Raw genomic sequence first — 20,952 nt, 5'->3', positions numbered from 1 at the left:
TCTTTTTTCTGCATATTACAATAAAACTGTTAATGTTTACTCTTTTGGCCATGATAATTGTGTAGAGAAAATCTCTCAAAGCAGTTTCAGAGGAGATGTGTTTATGATTTTGAATGAAAACATTTCTGACAATGCTGGACAAGAGAATGATGCAGTATTGCGTGTCTCCTTCTAAAACCTACCTGACTGCTCTCTCTCTCTCTCTCTCTACCTGACTATTACTGTAGCTATAACTCAAAATGTAGGGTGTGTGTTTTCTTGTTTTTTTTCCATTGCCAAGTCCAAGGAATACTTCATTTATTTTTAAATGTAATTTTTATTTTCAAAGACACTGGTTAATACAGTGGCCAATATATATAGACAAATCCCACATTTATAGAAAGTATTACTAAAAAAATCTTAAACACCAACTTGTAACAATAATGTGATAAATCTCCAACAAAAATTCACCAGATTTCTTTGTTCCTTTGATATGGTTTCAATTTGCATCTATGTCCTCAAACAAAATGTGGTATAAAAGCATGGTGTTAAAGGACCAGGACCAGGATTTAAGGGGGGTTATTGACAGAAATGTAATATAATGATATACTGTATGTAAGCAGCCTGCTATGCTGTCCATGGTTCTACAGTAGCGTTGAGATGCCAAACCACACACTGGACTTTTACATTTCACATCTTCTCAGTACCTGAAGGCCAGCATAGGTTCTCCTAGCTGCTGCACTCTGCAGCTTCACAACCATTAAATGCCAGTTAAACCAACACTAAGGAACTTCTCAACCTTCATAAAATATTTTCATAACTTTTGTGATGATACATCGACTTACAACAAGTTGAATGACACCTCTGTCATGGCCTGAGGGGGTCTGTATCTCTTTCTCTGGCACTAAGCAGCTTTGAGGAGCATGGTAGGAACTCTGCTCTCACTTAAGTTTCACTTTCACTTTTGCGAGTCACAACAAGGAGGGAACAGGCAAAACGGCACTTTAGCAATGGATTATGTTCGTGTTTTCACTTTGAAATGATCCACTGGTAACAGAAACTTAGTTTTGATGTCTTCTGTTAATTTTAATGCAGGATATTTACAGGGCTTCACGCTAGTGTTCATGGGAAATGGAGTCTTCCTTCAGGCAAAACACTACCGCTTTGGTCCACAGGCGCCGCCAAACTCAACCAAAACTGAAAGTTCTTTAGTACTGCTTTAATGCTACAAACTGGTCTTTTAAAAAGCTTGATGATGAGCTATCTCTGTCTTTCAGACTCCCACGGCATGGACCTGTTTGCAGTTGCGGTCCATGAGTTCGGTCACGCCATCGGCCTGGTCCACACCTCAGCTATGGAGTCCATCATGAGGCCGTACTACCAGGGTCCAGTGGGAGACCCTCTGAAATACGACCTACCCTATGAAGACAAGGTCCGCGTCTGGCAGCTCTACGGTATGAAGTAACATCCATCCTCCACTCTGTGTGTGTGTGTGTGTGGGACAGTGAGAGAGAGAGAATTGATGAGCTCTGTAGAGCAAGTTTATTGATTAATGAAAACACGGGTGGAGTTAATTGGACCTCTTTATGGCATATGACCTTATCACACCATTGCCTGCTATAGAGAGAAGCAGTGTGCAGGGGAGAGACTAATGATCACAGACGCAGGAATGAAATGCAGGAAAGAACGCTGAGGGACAGGACGGCTAAGGAGGAGCTGAACTGAATTAAACATAGACATAGACACAGAAACAGAATGGCTGTACTGTGGTACAGTAAAATAAATGGATATTATATGTTGCCAAAGAGGGTGTGACTGAGCTCCATCCATTCTGTCAAATCATGTAGTCCAGGCATCCCCCTCCCCAGCAAAGTTCGCCAGCTTCTCGAAAGTTCACATTTGAGAAACTAGAATCAGGCACTGTGTTTTTGGAACTTTTATACATATAATTGTCTGGTCTTTTGCATGTTCATTTCATCCGTAATCACATATCTCCATAGGTGTCAGAGACTCTGTGTCCCACACCAATCGACCAGTCAACCCCTCCCAGACGGCTGAACCTCCCGTCCTGCTGGACCTTCCTGAAAACAGGTCCACTCTCTTGTAAGTCAAAGATGTACAAATATTCTGATAGTACACATAAACACATTCAGCTTCTTAATCCATTTTTCTGTATCCTGTAGTTTTTCTTTATTTCTTTCTCTTCTGTTGTGGTTTCCTCAAGCATACACACTCATGGTTCACTGCTTTCTAACACCCTCTATCTGATCTTCTGAACCTTTTTTTGTTTTTGGCGAACCCCTACGGCCCTGCCAGTCAAACTGATGCACACAACCAGTCATATTCCTGTGTGTTCATCTGAACTGTTTTTAAAATTGACATTATTCAGCTATCAGGTTTTAAAAATTTTCATTACCATATTTTCTTTTTTACACCATAATCTCTCCCCATACCCTCATAGCATCAACAGTTTCTGTTATAAAAGTACCAGTCAGTCAGCCATTTTGCAGTCAAAGCTTTAGGAGCACAAAAAAATATAATATAAGATTGGTTTTATGAGGTTTACACACACATACACACACACAAACACACACGGGGGTGATGAAATTGCCAAATTCAAAAGCTCTTTGCCTCAGGAGCATGAGTGTGCTCAGTATCATGTCAGTGTCCTGGTGCTGAAAGCAGACAGATCACCACAATAACTAGGTTTTATCCCCTGGTCACTACGACTAAAAATTTCATGACCATCTAGGCATTAATTTATCATTGAGCCGCAGGTGGTCATTAGAGGAGAGAAAATGTAAGAGTCGAAATGATCAAAAATAGGCTTTAGAGCACGAACAGGACGAGTGGCTATGAATAGGTGGATATTATGGCTGTAGAGAGGAAAAGACAGCACGGGTTCATCCTCCATGGACCATTCAAATATGGTCCCATTGATAATTTCACATGAAGGTGGCCTTTTTTGGAAACATAATAGATATAAAAACATTAGAAGAGAATAGACTCCATTGTCATTGTATAAAACAACAAAACTTCAAATGATCTTCAATAGGTGCCTCTTGAAGAAAAAGCACCATGTCAGAGAGCTGGGAGTCGCTGCACTGCTGCATGTCACCATCTTGGACCTACAGTACTAAGGACTCTAAGAACCTTGAATATTGACACATAATGTTCAATAGCTCCAAAGATTTCTCACTCTGGTCCCAAGAATTGAACTCTCCAACAGAGCCTGTCTACATGCCTAGCAACATGAACCATAAGGGAATAATGACTTGTATTCACATCATTTTTCACAATAGGAGTGCTAAGAAAATGTTTTATTTGTGTCTTTATATATTGCTGGGGCTATGGCCTGTGAGAGTCTGAACATTCTCATATTGTTGTTTCTGTTTTATAAACAGTAAAGCATCCTTTGTATTCTTTGTTAATTTACCACAGAGCTAATCTTATAGTAGATTTAAAAAAGCGGAGACTTGTTATTCTAAACGTTAGTTAACTGTACTCCCAACAGAGGGCAGCTTGCACAGGTGTGATCAAATTGTTCTGTTCAAACAGTTTAAACTACGCCGACTACAACGCCTATTGCTTACTGACCTCTGTGCATTCACCCGCACTAACATTCCCAACTGTGCAGCAGTCCCAAAACTAAGGAGGCGTGTAAAACCCACTTACCCGCAGTAGTTTGGGCTTTTTAGTGCCCTCATTACTCATTTTTTACCACCTCCGTCAGGACATGATGCGTGGAAAAGCTGGATTGCGCTTGACAAGGGTCACAAATGCTGATCACTAGGCAGCGGTGTCATGTTAATAGAGCTCTGAATGGAGATCTTTGTTGATAATACAAGGGCTGGCAGCCTCCCACTCACAGTGGCAGCCCTGTGGTGCTAATGGCTTCATCATTGGCAGGCCGACCACGTCAGTGCTTTAAATCACTTATTAGCCCCTGGGGATAAATGCACTGGGGGGACCTCAGTGTGTCAGCTTGACAGCATTTCACCTACTGTTTAGACTGTTTAATTGAAGGAAACACATGTACACACACAACACACAAGTAAACACACAATCGGACTATTTCAATACAAAGCATTCAGGAAATACTGAAACCCCTTTGCTTTGTTCACATTGTGCTTTGTCGCAGCCTCCTGCTTGAAATACATAAATGCATTTTGTTCCTCATCACTCTACATTCAGTAACCCAGAATTTTAGAAACATTTACTTCCATTTTCAGGTTTCTTCAGAGATGTTTGATTGGGCTCAGGTCAGGGCTCTGGTTGGGACTTTCCAAGATGCCACTCCTTGTCTTGGATGTGAGCTCAGAGTTACTGTCATGTTGGAAGGTGAACCTAAAACACATGATACTGCCACCACCATTATGTTCAACTGTCAGGATCTTAGTGGGCAGGTGACGAGCGATGCCTGGATTCCACCAGACATGATATTTAGGATTGAGAGTCGGAGACAGTTTGACCTTGGTTTCATCAGACCAGAGAATCTTGTTTCTCCCTGTGTGAGAGTCCTTAAGGACTTTTTTTGGAAACCTTCTCTGAACAGATGTTTCCATCTGGCCACCCTTCCATACATCCCAGATCAGTGGAGTTCTGCAGTGAGAGGTTGTTCTTCTGGAAGTTTCTTCCATCACGATCTCTGGAGTTTGGCCAGAGTGGCCATCAGATTTACCTCCTTTGGCCCAGGGGGTCAGGAGCAGTCCTAGTGGTTCAACACTTTTTCAGTTAAGAACTTATGGAGGCCACTGTGCTCTCGGGAACCTTCAATGCAGCAGAGTCTTTTTCTGTAGCCTTCCACAGACCGGTCCCCCAGGACAATCTGGTCTCAGAGCTCTGAGGTCGGTTCCTTTATGGGTTGGTCTTTGTTCTTGATATGCACTGTCAGCTGTGAGACCTTACTAGAGACTGCTGTGTGTCTTTCCAATCCAAATGTCCAAATTTCAAATGCCTGTTGTCAATGTCATATTTCTGTGTTTAATAAATTTGCCAAGTATTTCTAAAATTCTGTTTTTACTTTGTCATTATTGATTTTTGAAGTAAATTTAAAAGTCTTTTGCATGAAGCTGCAATAAGGTCTGAGTACTTTGTCAATGCAGGAGAGTGCAATTATCACATTCTTGTTTTACTTTTATTTGTGTGGAAATGGCTTTAACCAGGTTTGCTGTTTTTCCATGATCTACCCTTATAATAAGCAAGGTTGTTTTGTTGTTTTTATGAAAAATAAAAATAGTGTGCACTATGTATTCAACCTCAGGCACTCAATGTTCCGGATATGAACTTGAATGCAATGCCTCTTTTCCTTCCTCTTTCTCCATTCTAATCTCTTACTTTTCTCTCCTTCCTCCTAATTTCCTCTCTCAGGCTGGCGCGAGATGCCCCAGACAGATGCACCAGTCACTTTGATGCCGTGGCCCAAATACGAGGGGAGGCCTTCTTTTTCAAAGGTATTCAGGCCTAAAAGGGAAGGAGTGAACACGAGAGACAGACGGACAGACAGATCAAGAGTGACATTGAGACGGAAGGGGGAAAAGGGTGGTGGTGAATGGAGAGGAGATAAAGTGAAAAAGAGTAAGGGACAGGGGCCCGGGCACAAGACATAGCTGTGGCTCCAACCATCGATAGAAAGCCAACTCAAGTGTGGCTCCTCAGGCTCACACACACCACCGCATATTCTGCAGCCTAAATAAAACGTTCCTTTAGCGTTTGGACATATTTTCTGCTCAGCTTGTAATTGATCTTTGCAGCTCATTGGCGAGTCTGGGCAGTGTGTTTATGAAAGTTAGAGAACCATCATGTTTAATAAGGTTATATTGAAAATTATTTTAATAACATATCCTTACATGATCAGCGTATCGAGTTTCTCCTTCTTGGTAAATAAATTTCCCTCTCTCCTCCTGAGCACACATCCACAGAAAATAAGCATTTGAATGTATTTTTTTTTTCTGGAGCCTGGTCAACATGGGGGAGTGGCAGGACACATCACGCGTATTGTGACCAAGTCGAAAGCTCTAACATGTTCCTGTCCATCACAGGGAAGTACTTCTGGAGACTGACTCGAGAGAAGCACCTGGTGTCTCTTCGTCCAGCTCAGATCCATCGTTTTTGGAGGGGTCTACCACCCAATCTGGATAGTGTTGATGCTGTGTATGAGAGACCAGGGGACCACAAAATAGTCTTTTTTAAAGGTAATGTCTCTATTTGGTGTAAACCTTCACTGTTTTTGTAATTGTGTGGTTTATTTGAAGGTTATTTATTAGCTTTCCCTGGATATGTGTTTATCTCTCAGGTCTAAAGTACTGGGTGTTTAAAGACAATAACGTGGAGGAAGGTTACCCTCGTCCAATCAGTGACTTTGGCCTACCCTCAGAAGGCGTAGACGCAGCTTTTGTTTGGCTCCACAATGACAAAACCTACTTCTTCAAGGACAACCACTACTGGCGCTACGATGACCATGTGAGGCGTATGGACCTGGGCTACCCTAAAGACAGCACGCTCTGGAAGGGGCTGCCGCCACAGCTGGACGACGCCATGAGGTGGTCTGATGGTAAGTAGCCTCAGAAATGAATCCTTCAACCTTCTTTATTTTCGTTTTTGGTAACACTTTATTTGACGCCTATCTCTATAATGCATTATAACCATACTTATAATGAGTTATATAATGCAGTTGTAGCACTGTATAACTGTAGTTATAAACACTCATAAATGTTTATAAATAATCATAACACATTATAAAGCATTTTATCATGACTTATAAGGTCAGGTATTATAATACGTTATAATTGTTAGTAACTTGCTGACAATGCCCACATCGATAATGCATTATAAAGAGAGTTATAATGTGTTATAATTAGCTTATAAACGTGTATAACTATCATTATAAACAGTCAGAAATTATTGTAAGGCTTTATAAGCATAACACATTATAGAGCATTATAACTCTTATATAATACTTGATCTTATAAGCCATTATAAAATGCTAATGCTTATTGTTATAGAACCTTATGATAATTTATGACTGTATATAATGATAGCTATACATGTTTATAAGCCAATTATAACACATTATAACTATATAATAATGCATTATCGATGTGGGCATTGTCAGCAAGTTACTAGCCATTGTAACATGTTATAATACCTGACCTTATAATTCATGATAAAATTATTAGTGTGTTATGATGAGTATTGTTATAAAGCATTATTAACATTTATGAGTGTTTATAACTACAGTTATACAGTGCTATAACTGTATTATAACTCATAAGTATGGTTATAATGCATTATAGAGATATGCGTCAAATAAAGTGTCACCTAGTTCTTTTTTACCTACCCTTTTGTTTCACTTCATGTTCTCTGCATCTTACAGAGCAACATGAGTGTTAAATTAAACCAAAATTGAATCAGCGCCATGAACAGAAATCTCCTCATCACTGGGAAAGTAATAAAAAAATATCTGAGGACAGATTCATAAAGTCTTATGTGGCTCTGACGGGAACTGTGAAAATTCTGGAAAAATTGCATCACTGAGGTTATATTAAGTCAGAGATGGAGACAACAACTTTTATATGGAAAAACATTCATAAACAAGCCGTTTCGTTTATCAAATAACAGCATCACTGAAGTATTTTATCATGCAAATGAACACTGTACACTAACACACTGCATCCAGGCAAAAACGCATTTACAGGCCCTCTCCGAATCAAATGTACACATAGCCCATATACAATAATTAATAATCAGTGACCCATGGAAAGTGAGATGTGTTTATGGGAAACAAATGGAACTGCAGTGCGTTTGCCTTTAGGGACCTTTTGGATACAAGCTGTTCAAGTTTCCAGACAACAAACTTTTTGGATTACAGTCACTGAGCCAGTCTACCACGGAGAGGTCGTAAGACTGGCATCACAGCTTGCCAACAACAGGCCTGACCTTTACACTGCAAACACAGCAGAGAGCCATGTTGGGTGTTATAAATCCTCACACCGACCTCCCCTTATTACTCTATGTTGCCACAGCGAAGAGAGCTGAGCAGAGTCGGTCGGATCGACCATGAGCACAGCATTTAAAAAAAACAAAAACACTACGATGGCAGGACAAAATCGCCGAAGCGCTGGAATGTTCCTCCTTGCATTAACTACAGCACAATCAATGTCTCGCCAGTCGATCCTGATCCGGTTCCGCAGATCCATCTTCTGATACAGCCTCGCTCCAAGACGGAGGCGAAGTGTCATTTGAACAGTCGGTCAGCTTCCAGTCGGTCAGCTTCCAGTTGTCTACCATGAAAGACCTGAACGGTACCAGAGCATAAAAGAAAATGCCAATTCTCACCCCCCTTTGACGCATTCACTCTATCTGCCTCAGCATCAGTAACTTTCCTCGCAGCCATCAGCCGCCAAGAGTTTTTTGCATTTGTGGCGCGGAGCTTCCACATGCACAAATGACAGTGTCGATCAAAGAATGGCGGACGCGTTAGAAACGAGGCCAGCTCGAGTCAGTCATGACCTTCCGTTCCAGATATTTCAGCTTCGCAAACTAGGCATTTGTGGCGTGTCACTGTGGCTCGCATGGGCACTACCTTCTGTTCCTATATAATTAAACAGCTTCCGAAATATAATTAGAGTCTGTGTCATTTCTGAAACACATCAGGGAAAGAAGTGTCAGTGCCAGATGGACGACACAAGTCTTGTTCTCTGCTAACGACCTCAAATTGGCTCCTACTTTTCGTGACATATGGTCGACCACTAAACAGCAATTGTCAGTAACTTGAAGAAGTCACTAGTGACCTTCTTCAAACATAAATCAGTCAATTATAATCTTTAATCGGTAATCAAGTGGATCTGCATCCCGCAAGCGCACGTCTAATCCAGCAAACGAAAGATCCATTTATTGGACGCGCTACAAGTTGCACTGTTGCAGAACTGTAACAGATCTGAATAGATTTCCTTCTGTACATTGTAAAACAGACGAGAGCCAAACGAGAGCTTTGACAAATGTTTCACCTGTCTTTGTTAAATATTTCTAATTAATGACATTCACAGGAGCTGAAGTACTGAACACACCTTTTGTTTCATCTTGAAAAAATCGGTAACCTGACATTTAGCATATTGCTTTTTTAATTTCCTCCTTGTGCAAACGATGCTGTCAGATATTTACCACGGTGTCCAGCTGAGTGAAATAGTTTAGTCAATATAAATTGGACAGTTCATTTAAGAAATACCCAGGGGGATATCTACACACCACCATTTTAATGAGCAATTGATAAACCAATGTAATGCATATTTATCTTACACTATTCCTATAGTTGTGTGTGTTTTCCATTTCCTCCTTTCTCTCTCCTTCACCTCACTTTAAACCCAACGTCCCCGTCCATTTTCCCTCCTCTTCGTTCTCTGAATGTGGCTTTATAGCTTTATAGGTGCAGGTGAGGTAATGTGATCATTACGGGGGCACGTCACGCCTGAATCCGCCATGTCAGTAATCTTTATGACAGACTGTGCATCTGTGCTTGCTTGTAAAATATTCTGCTCTTTTAGCTTCTATAAAATGTCTAGTACCTTCTATAAAACCCACACTCATATATGAGTGTGAAAATGTGTGTGTGAGTGTGTGTGAGCTCACAGCTGGCCTTGTGTAATTATGTGTGGCATTAGCATGACATTAGCCATTATGAGCACTCATTATTAGGGTGTTCCAGAAAATAAATCGCAATGATAAGAAAAATTCATTGCATGGTGCCACTTAGAACTAAACTGTATGAACACAGGGGGTTGAGGTTTTTTGTCCTCTAAGTTTATTTTGACCGAATGCGTAATATGTAAATTTTTGTCTGCAGTCTATTTGATTTGATTTTTCTTTAACTGTTAGAACTCGAAAAGTTAATTAATGAACTCACGGAGATTTCGACTCTTTGACTAAATAGGTTGAAACTGAGAGTCTGTTTTAGAACTTCATTTAATTACTGTGCTGTATAGAAGGATGTGGAGGACAATAGTAGAAGACTTAATTAGCCCCAAAATATAAAATAAATTAAGAAGGCAGCTATTATCATGGTCTCTGAAAATGATATTAAAAGTAATGAAGGACATTTCCACAGCAAGGACATATTTTATGCTCTGAACAAGAAGAAAAATCATCTTATCAGGTTCAATTGATTTTGGTGAACTACCTTGTTCAAACTGGCCAAAGGTTTTATGTTTACTCCGTTCTTGTCTGTACAATAGTCTGTTGAACACATAAGGTGTAACATCTATGACAAGAGGAGGGTCTTTCAATTCGAAACAGTAACACAAGGTGGTGTTTGGTGACCTTGTGAAATACTGTGGGAGTTTCTTCACCACCAGGGTCTTCAGCTTTTACTAGTCAGTTGTTCGGAGGTTTTGTTTTTACTTTGAGTTGAATAATCGCATTATTTTAACCAGTAAAAAGTGACAAACAGCTGTTTGACCAACTATTTGTCAGATGCAGGGACGTCTCTAAGAGGCTGGGAGTTGAGGTCAGGGTACATTTTGCTCTCCATCTTTTATCTCTGCTGAACTGAACTCCAAACAACTGATGACTAATACAGTATCATTCATCCATTTAAAATAGTCATGTAATATCGACCAAGAGTGAAGAAAAATGTGATCATAAATGTGGCTTGAAACTGGATAAAAAGTCAGTTTCCACTGCTTCTGGCAGACAACGCTGAAAAACAGAGGTAACACTATTGACAGGAAATGACACAGACTGTTAGCCTGATTAAAGATTATGGATTTATCAGGCTTAAAAGCTTCAGGTAAAAAAAAAACAGAGATAAAGTACACAGCTTAACAAAATATATAACATGTCTTGTCATGTTAAGACTTTTAATGTGAAAAAGTTAGAGGTTATAACTTTAAAAGTGGATAATTAAACATCTAAATCCTCTCTTTTTTTTGCATATGGTCTTTATAAATCCAGTGTAATCGTCTCAGTCACAGCAGAACACCAGCATTAGTTCCACTTTATAAATGAGACTCGCACACAGACCAAATGTTGTATCTCTGACAGTCAACAAATCAATAGCTCTGGTGCTCAAAGCTAACATGAGTTGTCATGCTCGATTGTGACCTACTGTTGCATGTTTTGATGATAATCCAAGTGTCAAGTGCACATGAACATCAGCTTGCTCCCCATTCTAATTAACGAGGAAAGGGACATAAAGAGTTAATTAAACAGCCGACAATGTTATAGTAAACCTTCTCATAGTCAGTCCATTGACTCTTGACCCTTTGAGGTCTGAAAGGTCAGTGATGTGGTTTTTAAACATCATTTTCTTGTTGCACTTCATCCAGTTTTGCTTTGTTATTTCCTGGTAATAATATGATTAGTTGTGTTACTATTCTGTAATGAGCTGTCATAGTTGACACACAAAATAATTCAAGGTCAACTTCAACTTTTCCACAAATTTTGAATGTGATAATGAACATCAAAAAGAAAATGTGCAATACATTGTAAATATAATACTATTTTTGGAGCCCCACGGTCTGAAGTTTAAGAGTTGATGTACAGTATTAATTAAATTTTATGGCTGAACATTTCCTCAGATATAATCATTTATTGTGCTGATTTTACTGAAGAAAATGACACTTAAAACTTCGTATCAGCACGGTCCTGCCATTTCCTTTGACTAGATAAGAGCCTCTGATCTGCAGTCGGCCCCCAGGCGATATAGAAAGGTTGCCTGCTGTTCCTTAGCAATTACAATAGGTCAAATGCTAAGGACGTTCTTCCCATAGGGATTATTCATGTTTACTTTAGCTTGCATTGTTTTGGCTGCCTTTACCAAGCAAATCCCCTTTAAGGAATGCTCCCTCCAGTTTTCCAGATTAAGCTTTGATTAAAAAAAAAAAAAAAAACACTTGTAGATGTTGAAAAATGGCACAAAAACAACTAATTAGCAGGAGGTCCTTGTTTGGGGCCCACTCTCAACAGGAGCGAGCAACATCACCTCTCTCCCCTGCGGCAACTTCCAGCTGTATGCACGGAGGCTCTTTTCCCCCTGTTGGGTGTTTAGAGGTCTGTTGTGTCTGAGCTTTCGCCAGCTTCACAGGTTCTGCTCCAAGCTCTTTGATGTGTGTGTGTGTGTGTGTGTACACGTGAGTGGGAGCAAGACAAATCCACAAAGAGGGGTACAGGACCAACAAAAATCCCCATTTTTGTTAAAAGTCACAATAAATGCATATAAACAAGACAAAATGCATATTCACATATATGCGCACCATTGGACCAGGGAACTGGAGCAACATCAAAGCCTTTTTGTGCTTTCAGGCTGTTGCCTTAAGCCTATAGGATGAAGAGAAAAACAGTGAGATGGAGATGGAGAGAGAGAGAGAGGTGCAGGTGATGAGGTGACAACTGGTGCTGAACAGTGTGTCAGAGGAGAGACAGAAGCCACAGACAAAAAAACCTGCAGGTTTAAGAGATGGATAAGAAAAGTGATGAGAGGAAATGACTGACTTGATAAGAACAGTGCTGCAAGGAGAGCATGAATAAGTTAGAAGAAGGAGCAGAAGAGCATCCTTAATGTTAGTTATACACGTGTCCCTGTGGATAAGCCTGCTCATGTAGCTCTATTTGCTGTACTTTAATACTTAATATGCATCATTGTTGTGCTTTTGTCTGCCTTCAGGGCAAAGACAACAGAGTGAAAGTTGGAGTTTTATATTGAATCGTTTTCTGATCCCTGTTGTTCTGTCGCTATCTCTTAACACGCCCTAATTACCACCCTCTCTCCCTTCCTGCTCTCCCTCCAAAGGCTCGTCCTATTTCTTCAAGGGGAAAGAGTACTGGCGAGTGCCCGGCAGCGACATGGAGGTGGAGCAGGGATTCCCCCGCCTCATCGCTAAGGACTGGCTGCTGTGCACCGAGATGCAGTCGGACTCTCCGGACACAGAGCCCAAAAGCACGGAGACGAGAGTCAACGTGCACCATCACCCGGACCACGCCGAGAACGGATACGAGGTGTGTTCCTGCACCTCTGACACCGCCTCGCCTTTGGGCGTCCGCCTTTCCCCATCTCCCCTCTGGCTGCTGCCACCACTCTGGACGCTCTCGCTGGCCCTCCACTCTGAACTGCTATGATGCCAAAGCATGGGACAAAGTTCTCAAGCTTGGATGCAAGAGAGAGACTCACTAGTGGAGGGCCAGTGGATGCTAAACACAGACTTAAACATTTGGTTCATATACAGTAAATATCAATTGGTATGTTTTTTGCTATTATTTTACTGTTATTTATTTCACATGCCATTTGGTGGTCACTGGTCATTTAAAGCGCCTTGCAGTATGGGTAGTGCATACAGTTATCATGTTATGACACTAGGGTATCCCTAGTATCCATCAATCCACTGACAGTGCTAGTACCGTACTTTACAAGTTGAGTTACAGAGAATCACCATTTCTATCCTTTAGCGTCTTAAATGACTAAATTGTCTCTGAAAGGAAAGAGTGGCACCAATCAGAAATATGGTCACATCATATACCACAGTATCCTGCACAGCAGTTATGATTACTTTTGTTCATGTTCAAGTTTACAGCAATAATGAATGGCATAGTGGGATGTAAGCAGATAGACATTGATTTAAAGAAACAAAAAAGGTATGTTTTTTACCTTAAAGGAATAGTTTCACATTTTGGGGAAAGATGATGAATACAGTTGGTATCACTGGTTAGCTTATCTTAGCATAAAGACTACAAACAGCTGTTGCTGTAGTCTGGCTTTGTTTGGATATATAGGAGCTCACTCCATACACCATCACCTCTTAAGCTAATGATCACATTTTATCTTGTTTCCTGAGCCGACACAAAAACAAAAGTGTAAAATGACATGTGCTAACTGCCTCCCCCTGTTTCCAGGCTTTATGATAAGCCAAGCTAAGCTCCTATATTCTCATAACTTCCAGCAGGAACATTAAATAAGCATCTTCCCCATCATGTCAAACTATTGCTTTAAATAGTGCCTGGCAAGCAGAACTTTCTGCTAACCTGCTTACTGCATCCCAGCATTCTCCACCAATGAAATCAGTTGGTTTCAGTGAGTATTAAGGTTATGGTCATGGTTGGGGTTTGGTTCCACCAATCCCAGAGGCAGAGACAGGATTTAAACTCAGTCTGACAGGTGGAGCAGCCTGAAAGACTGAAACCAGGGCGAAGGATGACACTGGGAAATACAGATACTATCGTTAGACAGGTGAATGACACCCGGCCATGTATCAAGGCAGACAGGTGAAAAGCACCCTGGGATTTAGTGTAGATAGGTAGTTAGTCTTACAGACAAACGGCCCCATGGGGATGACACATGAATGGCATGCTGGGATGCTGACAGGTCGATGAATGCCGCCCATGGTTTCATACAGGTAGACAGTTGAATAGCGTTAAGTACAGCTACGTGGAGAAAAGGGCATGCTGGGATGTGGGAAGTTAGACAAATGAATGATTTCCTGTTAGACAGAAAGTTAAGATCCCAGACCTTCTTAACGTCGCTTAACGTCATTATCCTCGCTTAAACCTCTTACCTGTGTTCCCCACGCTTCTCGAGGAGCTGCTGCTCATGTATCTCCACAAATTGCATCATTTTCACCCTCCCCGGTACAGAGGCATTCCCTGTCTTTACCAGAGACAGTATTGGTTTTTGTTGTATTTTTTGTATTAAATATGGATAGATTGTGATTCCATATTGCTTTGATCAGATTATAGTTCACTGAGCCTTTTCTTCATCAATCCAAGCTCCTATTGGTGATGTCCTTCGCCGACCTCACGAGATAGCAACCGGATTTATTCTTGCTGATATATTTACCTACAGTTTAAGTATAGACACACAGATATATTTGAGTCGAGATGTTCCATGGTTCCTGCAAAACCAAGTGGACTGTGTATATTTCAAGCTGTGTTTTCTAATGTAAAATATTTTTGTAAAAAAATAAAAGAATCTGAACCACTCTGTCGGCCCAGTGTGGTCACGTGAACTCACCTCAGAACAGATTATCGAGTGCTCGGTCTTGCAGCTGTGAGTGTGTAATTATTTAGTGTCGCTGAAAAGGAGCCCGGGCTTGAAGACGGATGAAGGTAACATGACAGCTTGCAGACACCAACTGGGAGATGTTCTCCAACTCTCTGATGTTCTTAAAGCATGTTTTCTCTTGTAACGGTCACCGCTGTTCATCAGGAATGCAAACCATGTCACGTCAATCACACCACACTTGTTAATTATTCTATTTACGAGTGCCGTTCCTATTCTGCGGGTTTCATTCTGTTCCAACATTACACGCACATACACAGCTTCCATTGTGTTTTGTTGTAATGGGTTGTACATCTGTTATGATTTTCATAATGCTTTCTTTTTAATTCCACATTAGTTTAATGTGAATTCATTGTTATTCCTTCAGCAACTCCTCCTTTGTCACGCCGTGCAGGTCGGGGTGTGACACCACTAAGAGCAGCAATTTTTCTTCCCTCCTCTTGACACACTTGAGTGGTGTTAATTAACTGGTGTGACTCGGCGGCCACCGGGAGAGCACCTGCTCCCGGGGGCAAACGCAGCAAGACGGGTCACTTTTCAGCAGTTCGACCACTGATCTTTCTTCAGCTTATGTTTTAAATAAGCTAATTCCATAATTAAAACTTTAACAGTGTTTACGGCTGATGTTATTCGACGAGGAAAGTGTAATGAGGGTTGTGCAAAGGCTTTTTTGAAAGTCCTTTCATTTTTATCAGCGGTATATCAGTAGTTCTTCTCTTGCTGTATTTAATTAATACATTGATCGGTGCTGATGTCTCACAACTGTCTCCAGCCTGCCGGGTTTGCATGAAAGTTAAGACTTGTGTGCCTCCTGAGGCCTCTGAACAGTGATTCTTTCATGTTTCAAGGCCAACAGCTTCATCGCACTTTCTGACAAATTAACACATGCAAACACTGAATTAGAAATGAAATGTCTTGCTTTTATTCTGGTGGTTTTCATAAGAGCTTCACGAAGAAAGAAACCGCAGAACCACCGACACAGCTCAGATGATGATAGAGGAGGGGAGTATACAGAGAGAGAAAAACAGAGAAAGAATTGAAAGACAGATAGGTGCACCGAAAGATGGATGTGAAGACATTTGGACTGCTATGGCTGACATCTGTAGAAAAGATACTAACAGGTAGATTTTTTTTAAAATCATATAGGAACCCAGTGCAGACTGAGGAAAAGTTTTGACACTCTCTGTCTAACTTGTGAGGCCCCACTCTGGCTGACAGATGTCAAGCTCACAAATGTGGAAGCCCCCACGGTATGATGAAATAGGAAGCCGAGAGCCTGTGCAGGAGGACTGACCTGTGGAGTGCTCTGTTAAACACTTTGTGTATGTAATTGTGAGTGTCCACGCACACAGTAGGCCTACGCTGCACTGTGGAAAAGCGATGCTGTCAAGAGTCCGGTTCTTTGTTGGAAGGGGGAGGGGGTCGGTCCGCAGCAGACAGAGCAGCTTGAAGCTCTCATGGTGGGAGAGCTGGCAGACTTCTCCGACAGGTCTCTGGCAGCTCTCTGCCGTCACATTCCACAAAAAAGGTCATATTCAACTCTTGCCCACATGAGGGGATATGGCAGGAAGGAAGGGTGCGCCGGCTCGTTTCTATGCAGCCCAAAGGTTTGAGCCGAGGTATCGCCTTAGAGCCCCAAAGTCCGGTGACAGTACAAGACATGAGAGACTTCAACTTGATGAAATGTGTGGACTGGTGCAGCAAAAAATAGAAATGACACGAAAGGAAGGGAAGTCAAAGCACAGATGGCAAGAAATGCCTCAAAATCTGCAAGTAACACTGTCAAAAAGCACAGGTCATTATGAGGTTTTAAAGTTTTGTTTTTGACTTGCACCTAACGTCCGTGGTGCCATCATTATTCAGCCACAGTAACGATGAAGAGGAGAGCTGAATGAATGCTCTAGCCGACGTTGTTATGACACACATGCAAAATGAACCGGCAACATCTAAGGTAAGTGATGAGAGAAGAGACGCTCCTGATCTCTGCGGACCGTCAGTCTGGCCTTTCTCTGGTGAACAAACTGACACACTTTATCAGGTGATGTCTGTCAAATGCCCCCGAAGGTCCTCAGTCCAGCCCAGCTAAAACAACGACACAAGTTTCAAATGCTCACTGTTCTCATTTATTATCCAACAGGAAACTGGACGAACGTGACTCATTAATGCATTCAAAGCAAACAGGGTGTGCTTTACATGTAAATAGCTCTGTGGTTGTGTAAGTTTGCGTACACCAGGTGCTATTTTTGAGATAATAATAACTGTCAGCAGTTTTGTTTGTCATATATACAACTTTATTCATTCTATTTTTTTTAACTGATATATTCATTTATGACGAGAATAGCCTCCCAAAGCATTTGTGTTTGTATTCACTGTGTCTTGCAGTTTCTTGTCAATCCAAGGTGGTCTAAAAAGGTGGTTCAGGTGCATGGCAAGATTTGCAGCTCTGTACCTTCATGAAAAGGTTGGCTACCATTCAGCTGTGCACCTTTTTCCACCAAGGAGATAGTATATGCGTCCTGATGTTCGGCCGGAGAGATGAGCAGGGCACAATGCCACATCACGTGGTGTTAGCTAAGTGATGGCTGACCTTGCAGAAGACAGCTCGCTTCAGCCCACAGTCACGGATGTAAAGTTTTTTTCATAGTAAACATAGTATACATGGTAGAGAGCTCAAAATGCTATATAATGGGGAGTAGCAAAGATATATGGAATATAGAAATGTAGTGTGGGCAGTAAATAAATAAAAAAAAAGTAGATGCTAGATGTCAAAGCACTACGAAAAATCATATAGCCTATGTACCGTAACTAATAAAACAAGTGCTAACAGTAAATGGTTGGATTTACCTTGTGGGGACTTTTGTCCCCAGAGGCCACATGAGTCCCCACAATGTATGTAAACAGATAAATGTCCCCACATAGCACACACACAGAAAGGCCTTTAATTCCATGAACTGTAAACCTGTAGACATTTAGGACATTATTGAACACATTATTATAAAATGTAAACTTTCTATCTGTGACTGGGGTCATGTCCTTCACAGGCCTAGTTGTCCTTGAATTATCATTAGCATACTTGACCATTGTTAAAATTCATTACACACAGTGTGTCCTGATAAAACAGGTCAGGCTGCCCTTGCACGGACGTGATTAGTTGTGGTACCAATGTGTGGGTCTAGGTGTGTGTGTGTGTGTGTCAGTCTCATTGCAGATACGGATATTGTCGACGTTTAATATAGTGTGCATTACAAAATTCCATTTAAATTGTAATTTAACAGACAACTTTAGATGTAGTCTGTATGCAGTGTGCAGGTCTATTAGGGCGTATTAGGACACTCTCATCCAGCCAGTGTGAACACCTGAAGGCCCTTGCACCAGCCGTCACCAGCAGAGACTTAATTTGGGCCAGGAGGAACCAATCAATCATTCTGTAGGACCCACAGAGCGGCTAAAATATTCAAAACCAGAGCAAACCCCTGCAGAGTGGACACCTGTGACAGTGGCTGGTGGGCCGCTTACAGCAAAATACACCAACTGTCCTGTATAGTCAAACTCTCTGACACATTGGAAACACTCACTCAGTGTAAAGACTGAATTATTATTATTATTTTTATTTTATTTTTTTATAGAGCACATGCACAGCAGCCGTGACATGTTTTCAGCAGACCTGTACAGCACTGTGAGTGTAGCCTTTTTCAATTCTTGGGAAAACTACCATAGTGAACTCTAATATAGCATGAAGCAGTACGGTTGGACTATGGTGCACCAGTAAGGTACAATAACTTGTAAGTCATTGAACTTATATGTGTTAAATTGCAGCAGCAGTAGCTCTTTGATATCAGATTGCCAGTGAGACTGATGGTGGGCAGTGTGGGAGGCTTCAAGGAAATTGTACTGGTCTGAGGAAATGTAATTCCTAAAAGAAAAGAAAAACTTATACTACTCTATATAACTGACATTTGGCAATAATAAAAATGCTATTATTTCAGCAACTCAACTTCTCAAAAGATGTTTTAATAACTTCTGGCAGTGTTTCCAGGTATCCCATTACACTGACATTGATGATTATGTTTGTTTGCTTGGTGAATGTTGTTGTTGTTGCTTCATTTTCTAGCAAAACTAATATCCAGAGAGTGAGATAACATGAATGGCAAGATGACAAAATGACTTAAGATTATTAGTTTCCCTTTATGTTTTCATATCAAGTGTCTGAAAACAGTCAACCACAGACCTGGCCTATTGTGCAGTCCTCTACTGCCCTCATCTGGTCGGTTCAGATACAGGATGTATTAAAAACATCTAATTATTACCTCCTACACAGAACTGCCTCTTGCATAATTTTAGTGCAAGTGTTTGTTTGTAAAAGGTTGGCTGATTTTTTTTTTTTTTTTTTGTTATGAATACACATTAGAGTGTTTTTGCTGCAGATGTAATGCCGATTTGTGTACACATTTATCATCTGCCACTGACAGTAGGGAAACATTCCTCCCAAGGACAGCAATTAATCTAATGTGATAATGACGGATGCTGCGGCCGTCAGAAATGCATCAAATCATCCAACCAAACAGAAAGAAAAATATCTTTGATTTGATTTACCCTCATTAACACTTGAACACAGCATAATTAAAGGAGTTACGTGACTGAGGGTCACAATCAGGGACTGCAGTTACGAAACAGCCACTGAAATCACAGGTGATTCCTCCTGGGGATCCACTACGAAACCAACTCATCAAAAATGAGGGAAGGTTAACGCTGCTTGGGAAAGAAATCCTAAGTAGGTCAGTGTGTCTGTGGTCAATTAGGGGGAAGGGGGAGACTGGAATAAGTCTTTTTATTATAGCAGAAACATACATGTACCCCGTTTGAAAAGAAAATGTTGTCACTCGATATTTATGTGTCCACCAGCTTTAAAAGAAACCTTGTAAAATTGTCTGTTCAGATGAATTAACTGTTCTTATCTTTCTGTCATCCTCTCCTTGCAGGTTTTCATCAATTTCTCTGACGCACTCTCATTTGCAGTTGCTCCATATCCGCTCTCACCCTTTCCTCACATTTTCCAATTCTTACCTATCATCACCAAGAGAAGTGGCTCTCCTGCCCTCTGTCTCACACTCCAGCTTGTAATTTTTCTCCATTTAAACTTTCAACAACCTTGCCTGCACCCCCACCCCCCTTTGCCCCCTTTTTGCCCCTGCTCTGCATTCTTCCCACTCCCTTATACTCCTATTTATTATTTTAGGAGTATAGCCACCTCTCTCATCTCTTTCTTTCCTCAGCTGTACATTTTCAAGATGTGTTCAGATTTTTATTCATTCCAAAAAAAAAAAAAAAAAGGATTCAATACTATCAATCAATAATAATCCAAAACCGACAACTGATGCATTTAGCCTGCACACTACAGTTACAGCCGACTTTCACCTGGTGTTGGAAACTTGCCCTTCACAGCTCATGAGAATGATGAGAATGATGATGATAATGATTATTATGATAGTCCATCTCTCCGCCTGGTGGTGAGGTTAATAATAATAACACATTAGAGGTCGGAGAACTCTCATCAGAGGAATATGGCATCACCAGCATCACTCTCATTGTAAAGGAAATAACTAGTTGAAAGGATGAAGGGTGCATTTGGGTGCATTCATGTTTAGCCTACATACAGTGACATTTGCTGTCTTAACCTTGGTCAAAACACACAGTCACATACACACATAAAATAGAAAAATTAAAATAAGGTAACATGTGGTAATAAAGTGCTGTAATTTCTGTTTGTTTACTAAGTAGTCCAAGAATTATTAGATTGCAATTGTTACAGAAAGTCGTGATAAAATGTAGTAGGCCTACCATAATTCTTTCAGATTAATTATTTTATTTCATTTTTTATTAATAGGCTATATGTATTTATCATGATTTTATCTTAATCTCTAAAATAGTTC

General features: G+C 40.8%; 1 protein-coding gene across 1 annotated transcript in view; it reads left to right on the top strand.

Annotated features, from left to right (window-relative positions):
• LOC146977398 (matrix metalloproteinase-17-like) overlaps window positions 1–14,932 on the top strand; it is an 88,182-nt gene extending 73,250 nt beyond the window's left edge. Inside the window, exons 5-10 of the mRNA XM_085793633.1 lie at window positions 1,257–1,433; window positions 1,980–2,082; window positions 5,350–5,432; window positions 6,021–6,173; window positions 6,275–6,532; window positions 12,764–14,932. Coding sequence (XP_085649759.1) covers window positions 1,257–1,433; window positions 1,980–2,082; window positions 5,350–5,432; window positions 6,021–6,173; window positions 6,275–6,532; window positions 12,764–13,089 — 1,100 coding nt within the window. The 3' untranslated portion in view covers window positions 13,090–14,932. The remainder of the gene's footprint in view (window positions 1–1,256; window positions 1,434–1,979; window positions 2,083–5,349; window positions 5,433–6,020; window positions 6,174–6,274; window positions 6,533–12,763) is intronic.
• The last annotated feature ends 6,020 nt before the right edge of the window (window positions 14,933–20,952 follow it).

This window comes from Trachurus japonicus, chromosome 12, assembly GCF_045865225.1.
Source record: "Trachurus japonicus isolate A0001 chromosome 12, Traja_1.0".
NCBI classification, from domain to species: Eukaryota; Metazoa; Chordata; class Actinopteri; order Carangiformes; family Carangidae; genus Trachurus; species Trachurus japonicus.
This window is presented reverse-complemented; position numbering and strand designations above follow the sequence as displayed.